General features: G+C 35.9%; 1 protein-coding gene and 1 non-coding gene across 5 annotated transcripts in view; both read right to left on the bottom strand.

Moving 5' to 3' along the window:
* The window catches only part of CFAP206 (cilia and flagella associated protein 206), a 43,263-nt gene that overhangs the window by 10,329 nt on the left and 17,802 nt on the right, over positions 1 to 15,132 (bottom strand). For 3 of the 4 annotated variants that reach the window (XM_043591898.1, XM_043591897.1, XM_043591900.1), the window contains 5 exons: positions 10,908 to 11,027; positions 9,395 to 9,593; positions 7,053 to 7,193; positions 3,802 to 3,995; positions 93 to 236 (listed from right to left, as the gene is read on the bottom strand). In XM_043591898.1, coding sequence (XP_043447833.1) covers positions 93 to 236; positions 3,802 to 3,995; positions 7,053 to 7,193; positions 9,395 to 9,593; positions 10,908 to 11,027 — 798 coding nt within the window. The remainder of the gene's footprint in view (positions 1 to 92; positions 237 to 3,801; positions 3,996 to 7,052; positions 7,194 to 9,394; positions 9,594 to 10,907; positions 11,028 to 15,132) is intronic. The other variant, XM_043591899.1, reaches the window with a different exon arrangement.
* Positions 6,705 to 6,811, bottom strand: LOC122490634. Its single transcript, XR_006299179.1, has one exon. It is a non-coding gene; the product is annotated as a U6 spliceosomal RNA (small nuclear RNA).

The raw sequence follows: 15,132 nt of genomic DNA, 5'->3' as shown, positions 1-15,132 counted from the left end.
ACATGTACAAAATATCATCTCTTCTGCTGTCTTAGCTGAAGAAAAACAAATTCCCCAACCTATAAATAATTTTAGAAAATATTGTTACAAACCAATTTTATAGCTTTTCTTCTCAATTCCCATTCATTCCACTCATATGATCTCACAATCGTTGGTGGCAATATGTGCGTATCTGTTTGTGTGCTACTTTCACACTTTGTAATTGGTTTTATATGATGTTTGTCAACATCTTTCATCTAAAGAAATGAAGTTCTGTAATTAGTATTTATTAAAAAGCAGCATTATTTAGAGATAACTAAAAATAAACTGACAAAAAGATTAGAAAAATGAGAATTTTTCAACACGGAATATACTCATAAAGACAGCAGAGAAAATAAGCTAATAGTAGTGAACTAAATGTGATAATTTTCCTGGGCATTATGGCTTTCTTTGTACCTGACTTTGTGAACTTAATATGGGAGGTATATTTTGGGAGGGGAAAACCTAACATTCATTCAAGTCAAATGCCCCTCTCCAATTTTCACAATCAGTAGCATACATGAATACTTTGTTGAAAACTGACTGAAGTTTAAAATAGCCATTAAATGTTAAATATGAATCACATTTGTTTAAAGTATCAAAACATCTTTAGGATATATCTAAACCCCAAACTATGCATACACTTGATTTTGTTTTAGTTGGATATTTTGATTTTCTGCTGGGATACCCACAAGCTCACTATTAAAATATTAAATATTAATTCCAGGCTAAATAAGATATGATTGTGCTATATATGAAGTTGCTGGAGAGGGTGGTAGAGGTTTGAGGAACTCAGATCATAGTGCACAGGAGGGACAGATTAACTTTTTTTTTAATTCCAGTGTAACTAACACGGTGTTATATTCGTTTCAGGTGTATAATATAGTGATTCAACAATTCTGTACATTACTCTGTACTCATCACGATAAGTGGACTCTTAATTCCCTTCACCTATTTCACCCATCTCCTCACCTACCTCTCCTCTAACAACCACAAGTTTGTTCTCTGTATTTAACAGTCTGGTTTTTTTGTCTCTTTATCTCTTTGCCCATTTGCTTTTGTTTCTTAAACTCCACATACGAATGAAATCATATGGTACTTGTCTTTCTCTGACTGCTTTATTTCACTTGGCATTACATCCTCTTGATCCATCCATGTTGTTACAAATGGCAAGGTTTCATTCTTTGTTATGCCTGAGTAATATTCAATTATATGTATGTGTACATATATGTATATGTGTATATATATACACATATATGTGTATATGTGTGTGTATATATATGTATATACATATACATACACACATATATATTCCATGTAAGATTACATATACATATGTACATATGTACATATACATATACACACACATATATATATATGCCATGTAAGATTAACTTCTTACTCAAATCAAACAGCAGATAATTACTGATTGCCTACCACCTAACATAAGATATAATTTTTTTTGCCTTCAGAACGATGTTGTGATATAGTTGGGTAGATAAAAACATGTTGCAAGATGATTAGCAATATTACACAGTACAAGTAAATGGCAAGTAAATAATTATAAGAACTACAGCTTTGAAATATGAAGGGAGAAAACTCACTTCCATAGGTACTTAAGGTCACTGAAGAAGAGCTGGGAATTAAATACACAGAAAGAAAGGAAAAAACAAGACCCAAAATATAGGGAAAAATTGTTTAATGGAAAACTATGCATTATCTACATATAGCATACATTTCTGATGATCTGATTCTAACCTTTCACTGTCTTTGAAGTATCTTACAACTCTGTAAATTATAAGTAAGTGGTGGCATGGTCAAATAATTCTTGTCTATAGACATGCAAATTCATAATTCCTTCAAGGTTTTTTATGGAACCTGACAATATAAATTCTCAAATTTATATGGAAAGTAAAGACTCAAGTATAGCCAAGATCCTTTAGAGAGGAAAGGGTGGGAGAACTTACTCTACTAGGTATCAAAACTTACTATAAAGCCATAGTAAGATATAGATACAGGAATTTTTTAAAAATTGAACTGAATAGAATAGAGAGATTAAAAATTAAGCCTGTGCATATAAGACACTATAGATATGGAGAAAGGAAAGAGTACTGAACAAATGGTCTGGGAAAATTCATTACTCAAATAGAAACAAAATTAAAATTGGATCTTCACCTCCCAATAGACACAAAAATCAAATCCAAGTCAATTAAAGAGTCAGGTGTGGGGGCGCCTGGGTGGCACAGTCGGTTAAGCGTCCGACTTCAGCCAGGTCACGATCTCGCGGTCCGTGAGTTCGAGCCCCGCGTCAGGCTCTGGGCTGATGGCTCAGAGCCTGGAGCCTGTTTCCGATTCTGTGTCTCCCTCTCTCTCTGCCCCTCCCCCGTTCATGCTCTGTCTCTCTCTGTCCCAAAAATAAATAAACGTTGAAAAAAAAAAAGAAAGAAAAAAAAAAGAGTCAGGTGTGAAAGGCAAATCCAAAATCCATATTTTTTTACAAAACAATATAGGAGAATATTTTTATGATCTAAGATACATGAAGATTTCTTAAACAAGACAAAATTTGACACGTGAAGAAAAGATTAATAAATGACATATTAAAATGAAAAACTTTCATTCATGAGAAGACATCACAAAAAGAATGAAAAACAGAGGGTGCCTGGGTGGCTCAGTCGGTTGAGCATCTAACTCCTGGTTTTGGCTCAGGTCAAAGTATTCACATAGGCTACCAATTGTGAAAATTGGAGAGGGGCATTTGACTTAGGAATGAGTGATGTTAGGTTTTCCCCTCCCAAAATACACCTCCCATATTAAGTTCATCGGTTCAAACCCCATATATGGGGTTCTGCACCAGCAGTGTGGAGCCTGCTTGGGATTCTTTCTCCCTCTCCCTCTTTCTCTGCCCCTTTCCCTGCCTGTGCTCCCTCTCTCTCTTTCTCAAAATAAATAAATAAGCTTTAAAAAAAACAGAATGAAATACAAAACTGGGAGAGCACAAGCCAGTGGAACACAATTAAAAGCCTAGAAACAAACCCATTCCATATGAGAATTGTTAATTCAATGGAGGGGTCATCATACTGAGTGGGAAAACCATGTATTAATATTAGTATCACCAGTCACTGCTGGGATCACATACAGTTTTAGAAGTGGGCACAGTAGAAAATAGAACTAAAACCATTAAGCTTTATTAAGATATAATTAATGAAACTAGTAATTATTAAAAAAAAACTAAATGGTACTATGAATGGGACAACCTAATATAATAAACATAAAAATTCTTTTATTATTTTAATTCAATTCCAGTTAAAATCTCAGTAAGATTTTGGGGGAAACTTAGCAAATTTATTAAGAAAACTACCATGCATGACTAAGACAATTTTGAAAAAAATATAAGGCAAAGGAAAGAGCTTGCCCTATCAGGTAATAAAATATATCAGAAAGTATTATCTTACAACTCTAAGTTATCACCTGTGTTATCTGTGCTAAGTTCTTTAATTTTAGATAAGGAAATCCTACAGACTCAGTTATTTATCTAAACGTAGTCTTTCTCTTCCAGATTTTTCCAGTCTAATTTATCAATTTGATTCCTTATCTTGTTTTCATTATTCTTTGTGGATTTCATTAGTTTCCTTCTTCGGGGTGAATCTCTTTCCAATAGCATTAAAGGCCCTCTTCTGATCCAGTCTCTGTTTGAACTTTGGAACTATTCTACAACAAGGTATAACTTTCTAATTAACTATACTTTTAAATGTCATAAATTCTTAAAATACTGACTCTGCTTACCTGAGAATATGGAATGAGGGTTTCGAACTGTTGATGAAGTTCCAGTAGCTGAATTAATTCTGCATTTTTTTTTGCTTTTTCCTTAATTAAATCAATATAATTTTCAGGACTTTCTGCAAATAAATATGCAGCATCTCTGGTATTAAAAGTGTAATACTTTTCTTTATATTTCAAAATTCCAATTGCTGGATTTCCTGAAAATTAAGAAAAGGAAATGAATGAGATATAAAATAGTAAGTGATTCTATGTTTGTAATACATCCATAGAATCATCCCCTACATACTGCATATTTAACATATGACTTATGCATATTTAACATGTTTTCATTTTGTTAAAATGCTACAATTAGCAATTTTAAATTATACATTTTGTTAAATTCTATTTTATGTGAAATTCATATTAAATTAATTTTAACGAATGGTTTTATGTAAAAATTATTTTACTATACAGATCTAAAATGTTTGAAAATCCTTTATGAGAAGGCACGTAGTCATCTCGTGGTTTCAAATCTCCTTTAACTAAACTACTACAAGCATTGTTTTAAAAATAATTTTATAAAAACTACAAAAATGGGACAACTTACCCAAAATACGTTTCCTTTTTTTTTTTTAAGATTTTTACTTTTAAGTAATCTCTACACCCAACATGGGGCTCAAACTCATGACCCCAAGATCAAGAGCTGCATGCTCCACCGACCAAGCCAACCAGGCATCCCCAAAATACAAGTCTCTATGTTAGAAAGTATTTACCACTGTGAACAGATACTACAAAAATAAGGGTTATTAAATATCCACATAGTTGGTGGGAATTATATATGAAACAATAGTACTGCCTTATTTATTTTTTCATTTGTTCAACAAAATTTATTGGCCCTATTCCTGGCACTAAGGAAATAAAAACAAAATTGCTGCTCTCAACAAATCAACAAATATACCATAGGCCAGAGAGTACTGCAAAAAAAGGTTAAAAATAAAGCCAAGGGGCACCTGGCCAGTTAAGTGTCCGATTCTTGATTTCAGCTCAAGTCACGATCTCAGGTCATGAGATTGAGTCCCGCATTGGGTTCCTCACTGGGTGTGGAGCCTGCTTAAGATTCATTCCCCGCCCCCCTCAAAAAAAATAAATAAGCTTGTTAAGCACATAATAAAAGGAAGAAGGGTGTGGTTGATATTTTAAATTGGGTGATCTAGGAATGCTAAATAAAATGAAGGAGGAAGGTATGTAGCTATCTGAGGGATAGACAGAGTTTTCCAAGTAGAGGGAATAAATAGCAAGCATAAAGGCTCTGAGGTGAAAATGGGCTTGAGATGTTCAAGAACAACAAGAAAGCCAGTGAGGCTTGAGTAGGCAAGGGAAAGTGACTGGCAATAAAACCAGTGTAGTCATTGAAAAGGATCCTAACTAGTTAGTAAGCCTTGGGATTTAAGTCACGTGGTCTGTAGTCCTGAATGGAAGGAGAAAAGTCCTACAGAATTCCTCTGAGTTAGTGCAGTTTGCTGCTGCCCAGAAAATAATGTAGCAAACAGAAATAATGTAGTGAACAAAGTAGTCAGGGCTAGCTTATTCAGAGAGGATTCTGAAACCCATAGCCCCACAAGCTCTTCTACTTTCCTATTTCTCTTTATTAGAATCCCAGATAGTGGAAGCTTGAAGGGGCCAAACAGACCTCCTAGACTAGAAGCCAGGCTCTCCTGAACCTTAGCCCATAGCTTTTTCAATTATATCATGCTACCTCTGTCATCACCCTACAGCTATGGTTCTTTGCGTTTGTGTCTCTTGTGACTCCCTTCCTTTCTTATTTGTGATGGAAAGATGGATGGATGATGCATGGATGGATGCATGGATGGATGGAAGGAAGGAAGGAAGGGAAGAAGGAAGGAAGAAGGAAAGAAGGAAGGAAGGGGAAAGAAAAGGAAAAGAGAAGAGAAGGAAAGAAAGAAACCATCTATATTCCATCACTTCTTATTTCTTCACGGCTTTTGATTGTTACCCCCCCACCCCCACCAGTATCACTGACCCTCATGGGGCCTCAGAATACTATTCTCTCAGCTCCCTATGGTAAACCTCTTACTTCCATTATGAAAAATCTAATACCATAAAAAACGAGTCAGGGGCATCTTGGTGGCTCAGTCAGTTGAAGAGTCCAATTCTTGGTTTTGGCTCAGGTCATGATCTCACAGCTCATGAGTTCGAGCCCTGCATTGGGCTCTGTGCTGACAATACAAGAGCCTGTTTAGAATTCTCTCTCTCACCTTCTCTCTCTGCCCCTCCCCTCACATGCACTCTCTTTCTCTCTCTCAAAAATAAACTTAAAAAAAAGTCAGTATGCATGTTCTCTAGCCTGTATGTAGTTCCTATAATTCTTTCTAATAAAAAAAGTAATATCCAACTACGAAATATAACAAAAGAAATGACAAAGAAAGAAGAAAAGGAAAAAAGAGGTTAATGGTGTAAGGTAAATCAGAAATAATTTTGTCCAACTGTTTTCATTCTAGCCCTAGCTGACTTTTTATTTCCAATTCACACAGCACTTTTTGGATAATAATTTATTTCACCTCAATTTCTGACTTACTCTTTGTTAGGGGAGAAGCTCTAGTAATATATACAAAGAGATTTTATTTGACAAAATATTGGCCATTTCCTTAGGTGGATCTGACTTATACAGAAATCCTGATCTATGTTAATAGAACACAACCATAAAGCAACAGAGTATTTTTTTAATCAACATAATCAGCCAAATTAGTGTTGCTCTTTCAACTAATTACTTTGGAAGATGATCTATTTTAGTAATGCCATGGGAATTTCTAGAGTCCCTCATTGGCCATATGAGTCATCCCTCTTTTATGATAATGTAGCATCCAGATTTCATTATATACACATTCTATCACTTATTTGTTTTCGTTTCTAAATGTGGAAGCTTCATGAATTTGCATGTCATCCTTGCGCAGGGGCCATGCTGATCTTCTCTGTATTGCTCCGATTTTAGTATATATGCTGCCGAAGCGAGCACCTCACTTATCATTTGTGTGTAATTCTTGCTTATGTCAGTCCACCAGATTATTCTGTGAGCACTTCAAAGATGAAGATTTTGGTCTGGATCATCTTTGTGGCTCCTTTCCTAGTTCACCGTCAGATCCCATAAAGTTTTAAAAAATGATAAGTGAAAAAAAAAATGAATAAGTAAGTGACAAGGACGGCTTTATTTAAAGAAAAAATGGGAAGTCAAAGCAATATCATTTCCCACAATATACCTGGAAGAAGAAGACCATCTGTTGTAGCAAATGTATAAGCACAAAATCCTCGATACTGAATTAACAATTTATCAAAATTGGCCGTTGTTTCTGGGAAAAGCCATTCTTGTTTTCTGAAATCCACCGGACGTACTCTATCTTCTAAAATAAAAGAGGAGGACAAGAAAAACTTCAGTCAAGGAGAAGAGTAAACAACCCAAGAAAATAAGCAGAAAAGACTGGCTGTTGTGTGACTAAAATAGAGAGAGATCAACTTCATTCAAGACTGTATGGCTCTTCATAATACACTAGGTGGGCAAATTCTTTAAATGTGATGCTCCTATACTAGGACTATTGTTTCCTGAAACAGCTGAGAATGTTCTGAGCAGAAAGCTTCAAGGAAATCTCTCTTAGTAATTTAATTTTGATAACAAGGTGCACAATCTTTGTTCTTTACACTTTTAAAAATCCTTCCTAATGGTGGCTGGCTTACTTATTTACATGTGATAAACAAATAGTCCACATTTTCTACACAAACAAAAACACATATCTGTAAAACATTGATCCCAAAGGTTCTTAGCTTTGGCAATCCTACTATACTTCTGGGTCTGGCTCTACATCAAAACAGCAATACCACAAATGCCCTTGTGACTACAACTAGAAGTAAATGCATACTTTGGGGAAAATAAACCTACCTTCTTTTTTCCTGATATGCCTGAAAGTCTCAAAACAGAGAGGAGATGTGGCAAGTGTTAATTAAATTCTTTTAGAAGAACATTCAGTCTCCCAATTCACTGGAGCAGTAACGTGATAAATAGTGTTCTGGTGAATAAAAAGTTGTGACATATAGTGGAAAGTGACATGTTTAACTCCAAGAAGTAAACTGTCTTGCCAATAATGGTGAGTTTAATATCTACTGTTGAGGTAGTTTAATATTTACTGCTGAAGTGACTTTAACCTTTTTTTAAATTTTTTTTTAACATTTATTTATTTTTGAGAGAGATGAGAGCACGAGCCGGGAAGGGGCAGAGGGAGAGGGAGTTACAGAATTCGAAGCAGGCTCCAAGCTCTGAGTTGTCAGCACAGAGCCAGATGCGGGGCCCAAACCCACGAACTGTGAGACCATTACCTGAGCCGAAGTCAGACACTTAAACAACTGAGCCACCCAGGCGCCCCTAAGTGACTTTAACTTTTTAATTTCACTTGGTATTTGTGTAGATATGCTGTTTTAATAAAATAAAATAAGTAGGAAAAACTTTAACTGGAAGGATGCTTTTCAGTCTTTCTAATTTAGTTTTCAAATTTATTTTTTAAGTCCAGTAGTTGAAGAATGGAAATTACAACTTCATTTTTATTCTCCACTTATACAAAATTTGAATTTGTAAAAGAAATTTAGAGAGTAAATTATCAAATCTCATTTTCTGGAAAAAACTTTCTTTTTAGGCAACAATGCCCAGACCCTATTTTGGCATTTCTCAAGAACTTCACATTGTCTTTAAGACAAAAGATACCAAAAAAGTAAAAAGCAGTTTATTGATAAAGACAGCCTTCTTATAAGAATCAGTGCATCTCTTAAAGGGTCTAAAATAAGCTCAATTTTACAGGGATAAATTTCATTGATTTATAAATTTCAGCCTGAATCTGAGGTAGATATATGGCAAATGACATGCTAAAGAAATAGAGCTCTAAATATGGCAAACATTAATATCTTCTCCTACTATAAATCAATAATAAGATCACTAAGACTACAACAGAAACACATAGGCAAGGAAAATCATTGTTAACCAAAACCCTGACAATAACATTAAGAATGCTTATTAATGGGGGCACCTGGGTGGCTCAGTAGGTTAAGCAGCCGATTCTTGATTTCGGCTCAGATCATGACCTTGGCTCAGATCACGATCTCATGGTCTGTGAGATCAAGTCCTGCATTGGGCTCTGCACTTATAGTGTGGAACCTGCTTGGGATTCTCTCTCTTCCCCTCCCCACTTGCTCTCTGTCTCAAAATAAATAAATAAACATTATTTTTTTTTTTTTACAAAAGAATGCTTATTACTGGATAGTAAGGTACTTAGCTTACATATTTTCTGTTTCCTGCACTTTTCATAATGAACATTAGTACTCTTTTAATCAAGAAAGATGTTTAATACCTTATCAAAAGGATAGAGCATGAAAATTTTACTTTTTTTAAAAACAAACTTTATGCTCAACATGGGGCTCTAACTCATGACCCCAAGATCAAGCGTTGGATGCTCCACTGACTGACCCAGCCAGATGCCCCAAGCGTGAAAATTTTAAAAGAGTGCCTTTATTCTAGAGGCACTTTTAAGAGGAAGAGGAAGTCAAGGATGGTTTCTATTACCCATGTGTTCCTTCATCCTACACACATCAGTCTTCACAGTCAGCCCATCAAGAAGATTCTGCATTACTTTCTCAGGAAAGAGGAGTTCATGAGCACCCAAGAATGGCTCAAGGTGAGTTGTCAAATTACTGAGGACACTAATCAAAACAGTTTCATCCTGGAAGCTAGTCCACAGATTGGAAAGTGCAATGAAGATGGGCTGAAAAAAAGAATTTTTAAAATGTAACTGTTTAATAAAATTACAAATCACTGTGCTCTTAAAAACAAAAACAAATTTGTGTTAGTAAAGAAATTCTTCCTGAAGACAAGTCAAAGTCTTGTGAAGTTAAACAATAAAATCTACATAGCAATAGGATTCATAAATTATGAGAAAAAAAACTTGTTACCCCCCCCCCCAAAAAGCCAAACACATCGATCACCTAAGAAAGATTTATGGATGCTTGACCCCAAAAAGCCAAGAGGAAAATATCTTCTTTTTGTAAAAAAGCTAAATATGACTCATTACTATTAGATTTATCTGGTTCAATCATGATTAAAAGAACCTGAAAGTCTACAGATATATCTTGAGGCATATCTTGTGAGCTGCAAGTTAAAGATTTTAGATCAGTGAGATAAAAACTTTTTTTTAATGTTTATATTATTTATTTTGGGGAGAGGCTGAGAGAGAGAGAGAGGGAGGGAGGGAGGGAGACTCGGGGAGGGGCAGAGAGAGAGGGAGAGAGAGAGAATCCCAAGCAGGCTCTGCATTGTCAGCACAGAGCCCGACACGGGGCTCAAACCCATGAACCATGAGATCATGGCCTGAGCAGAAATCAAGAGTCAGGTAATCTAACCTACTGAGCCACCCAGGTGCCATGAGATAAAACGTTTTTTATTCATACTAAAGGTCACTGACTTATTGAACAAACATACACAGAAACTAATTAGGCCCTACTAAAAAGTAAAACAACTTAGCCTTTTGTTTCTTGGCTTTTAAAACCTAACATTGGGAATGGTTACACAAAATTGTCAAGGCCTCAAAATGCTCTATAAAATACTGCATGTGCACCCTACACCTCCTTTGGGCTACCAGATTTGCCCCTAAGATGGTACAGATAATCAGAAAGTCAGTGTAAGTGCAGGCCTGGTAAACACAGGGATTATCCTTTGTCTCTTCATAGAGGACACAAGTCACATCACCCCTTGGCTGAAGGCAATCTCTAACCAGCCACTGTGAACGTGTTCTCAACACTGCATTACAGATTCGTTTTGTTGCCACAGCCCGTGCTGGTATTATGGCTACCATAATATATACCTGCATTTCCTTTAGTAGCAACTGTCTGCAGAGGGAAGTCCCGCATCCAACTTACACGGTTATTACAAAACAACCATAAAGAACAGGATCAACTTGTTCAAAAACCAGTATCATATTTTTAGTGATTAACTATAATTATGATTACTTATGATTCGATTGTATAGGACTCAAAGGTATATTCACTCTTAAGCAAGGTCAAAGTTGATGGCAAATACTTACAAAGACTTGTGATGTTGGGACAGCAGTCTTTGATTTTACAGTCATTTTTAATTGTTCCAGTTGGGCTCCTAACTGCTTTATCATCATTTCTACTTCTTGAGCACAGGTAATTATATCTGACTGTGAAGACAACATAATTTGCATTAATATTTTTATAACGTCACTAAAAAATTCATGTGTTTTAAGCCGTACCTGCTCCTTACATCCCCTGAAGTTAAGCACAACGGGAGCTGAAATTCTATTCTCCATGGTATCTGCAAACCAAGAACAGTGTTGGTGTGCCAACGGCACTCCAGAAATATTTGTTGGATAGGTGAATCTTTTGAAATACAATAGCTATAATTTTTTCCCAAAGGTATTCTTTTTCTCAAGGTATTCTTTGACAGGCAGTATAACTGCATTCCTGAGAAGAGGATCCTACGACACAACTTTGTTCAGCTGTTATTTTCCCACTCCTTAATGATAAAATTAATGAGGTGTTCCTCTGAAAACAATTTTGATACCAAGATTTTTTAAAATTACATCCAAGAATGCAGAACATCTTAAAAATCACGTCACTGAAAGAAAAACAATGTATTTCTGATATGACAATAGTAATCTGAAAATAAGGTATTAAATGCTGAATCTGAAATAATTACTAACATTTATTCCACGTGCTAAGCATCATAGTAAATACTTATAAGTACAAAAAGGAAGTAAGTATAAATAAGAAAACTAAGATGTAGACAGGTAAGTAAAGTGCCCAAGGATACACAGCCAATAAAGGGTGGAATCATGGTTCTATCCCAGACCAATGGAGCCCAGAACCCAGCTCTTAACCATTATATTGTACTGCCTAAGATGTGACCAGAAATAGTGGTGGTATGGGTTTATCAGTACATTGTAAAAGAGTGACAGTTACTTGAAGAGAAAAAAAAATGTATTTGAGTCTTCAAATATGAGCCTAAGCATATGCTTTACTAGACTATTTTTTTAAAGTTTATTTATTTTGAGAGAGAGACAGAGAGAGAAGGGAGTGCATTGTGCACCCACGAGCAAAGGAGGGGCAGAGAGAGGGAGGAAGAGAGAGAATCCCAAGCCAGCTCCATGCTGTCAGCACAGAGCGAGAAGTGGGGTTCGATCTCACTGAATGTGAGATCATGAGCAGAGCAGAAATCAAGAGTCAGACCACCAGAATGAGCCACCCAGGAACCCCTACTAGACTATTTTTAATTGACAAAAATATTACTTCATTTAAAATATCAAATATTATTGTATTTCAACTAATGAAATATTTTATTCACAGATATTAACATGCATCCTGTTTTAATTTTACCTATACTTTTCTTTAAGCATCTCCTTCCCCTTGCTACATGCTCTACGTAATCCTATCTATCCCATCTAATAGGTCCCTTGCCTACCTCATAGAGTTTTCCCCCTTGTTTGTTCGTTTTGTTTTAGAAATCAAATATGAAGGGTGTCTGGGTGGCTCACTCAGTTAAGTGTCTGACTCTCAGTTTCGTCTCAGGTCATGATCTCACAGTTTCATGAGTTCGAGCCCCACGTCAGGTTCTACGCTGACAGCATGGAGCCTACTTGAGATTCTCATTCTCTCTCTCCCCCTCACTGTCTGACCCTCCCCACTCATGCAGTCTCTGTCTCTCTCAAAATAAATAAACTTAAAAATAAAAATAAAATATGAAAATGGGGTCCTTAAAGTCTCTTCAGATTTGTGCAACAGCAACAAGAAACAGAAATAATATGCTCTCCAAAGTAAAAGTTACATTCAATACATAACTTCATTAAATCTATAATTGAAAATACTCTAGACTTCCTCCCCAGAGCTATGTTTTCAGAGGACACCGACAGAGTAGGCATACAGAAATACTTGATTTTTCCTGATTATGACCTAAAACAATCACTCTGTTAACATTTTATCAAAAAGAACTTGTTCATAACTATGTGGAAGTTTTTGTGTAAAGTGGTCCTCACAAAGAAGTAGAAAGATAGTCTGTGTTCATGGACGGGAAGAGTTAATATTGTTAAAATGTCCATACTACCCAAATCCATTTATAGATTCAGTGCAATTCCTATCAAAATTCCAGTGGCATTTTTCAAAGAAATAGAAAAACAATCCTCTAACTTGTATGGAGCCATAAAAGACCCCCATGTACCCAAGCAAGCTTGAGAAAGAAGAACAAAGCTGGAGGCATCATGCTTCCTAATTTCAAACTATACTGCAAAGCTATAGTAATCAAAACAGTATGTTAGTGGCATAGAAACAGACACATAGATCAACAGAATACAGAGCCCAGAAATAAACCCATCATATACGGTCAACTCATTTATGACAAAGAAAGCAATAATATACAATGTGGAAAGGACCATCTCTTGAATAAATGGTGCTGGGAAAACTGGACAGCAACGTGCAAAAGGATGAAACATACAGAAAATCAAGTCATATTGGATTAAAGACATGAATCTAAGACCTGAAACCCTGAAATTTCTAGAAGAAAACATGGAGCAGTAAGCCTCTTGACATCAGTCTTGGTGATGATTTTTTTGATTTGACACCAGAAGCAAAAGAAACAAGAGCAAAAGTAAACAAGTGAGTCTATAACAAACCAAAAAGCTTCTATACAGCAAAGGAAACCATCAACAAAATGGAAAGGCAACTTGCTGAATGGGATAAAATATTTGCAAGTCATATATCTGATAAGAGGTTAACATCCAAAGTATACAAAGAACTCCTATAAATAAACAGCAAAAACAGCAGCAGCAACAACAAGAAAAACAAAACCCGAAAAATCCAATTAACAAATGGCCAGAGGATCCAAATAACATTTTTCCAAAGAAGACATACAAATAGCCAACAGGTACATGGAAAAATGCTTGACATCACTTACCATCAGGAAAAGGAAAATTAAAACCACAGTGAGGTATCACCTCACACCTATCAGTATCAAAAGACAAGTGGTAACAAGTTTCAGCAAAGATGTGGAGAAAAGCAAACCCTCATGCACTGTTGGTGGGGAAAATAAATTGGTGCAGCCACTATGAAAAATGGTATGAAGATTCTTCAAAAAATTGAAAATAGAACTACCACTGTAACCCCTATCAAAAAAAAAAAAATACCAGCATTCTTCACAGAGCTAGAACAAATAATCCTAAAATTTGCATGGAACCAGAAAAGACCCTGAATAGCCAAAGCAATCTTGAAAAAGAAAACCAAAGCAAGAGGCATCACAATCCCAGACCTCTAACTGTATTATAAAGTTGTAATCATCAAGACAGTATGGTACTGGCACAAGAACAGACACTCAGATCAGTGGAACAGAATAGAGAACCCAGAAATGGACCCACAAACATATGGCCAACTAATCTTTGACAAAGCAGAAAAGAATATCCAATGGAATAAAGACACTCTCTTGAGCAAGTGGTGCTGGGATAACTGGACAGCGACATGCAGAAGAATGAACCTGGACCACTTTCTTCACCATACACAAAAATAAACTCAAAATAAGACCTAAATGTAAGACAGGAAGCCATCAAAATCCTCAAGGAGAAAGCAGGCAAAAACCTTTTTGATCTTGGCTGCAGCAACTTCTTACTCAACATGTCTCCGGAGGCAAGGGAAACAAAAGCAAAAATCAACTACTGGGACCTCAATAAAATAAAACGCTTCTGCACAGCAAAGGAAACAATCAGCAGAACTAAAAGGCAATCAATGGGATGGGAGAAGATATTTGCAAATGACATATCATATAAAAGGTTTGTATCCAAAATCTATAAAGAACTCATCAAACTCAACACCCAAAAAACAAATAATCCAGCAAAGAAATGGGCAAAAGACATGAATAGACACTTCTCCAAAGAAGACATCCAGATGGCCAACCGACACATGAAAAAATGCTCAACATCACTCATCATCAGGGAAATACAAATCAAAACCACAGTGAGATAACCCCTCACACCTGTCAGAATGGCTAACATTAACAACTAAGGCAACAACAGATGTTGGCGAGGATGCGGAGAAAGAAGATCTCTTTTGCACTGCTGGTGGATCTGTTGATTTTATCTTACTAGGAAGTTAACAGTTTAGTCTGCCTTAGTTTCATAAATGGTGTTAGGGTTGGTAGGAATGCAAACTGGTGCCACCACTCTGGAAAACAGTATAGAGGTTCCTCAAAAAATTAAAAATAGAACTGCCCTACAACCTAGCAATTTCAGTACTAGGTATTTATTC

The sequence above is a fragment of the Prionailurus bengalensis genome, chromosome B2 (assembly GCF_016509475.1).
Source record: "Prionailurus bengalensis isolate Pbe53 chromosome B2, Fcat_Pben_1.1_paternal_pri, whole genome shotgun sequence".
Classification (NCBI taxonomy): Eukaryota; Metazoa; Chordata; class Mammalia; order Carnivora; family Felidae; genus Prionailurus; species Prionailurus bengalensis.
This window is presented reverse-complemented; position numbering and strand designations above follow the sequence as displayed.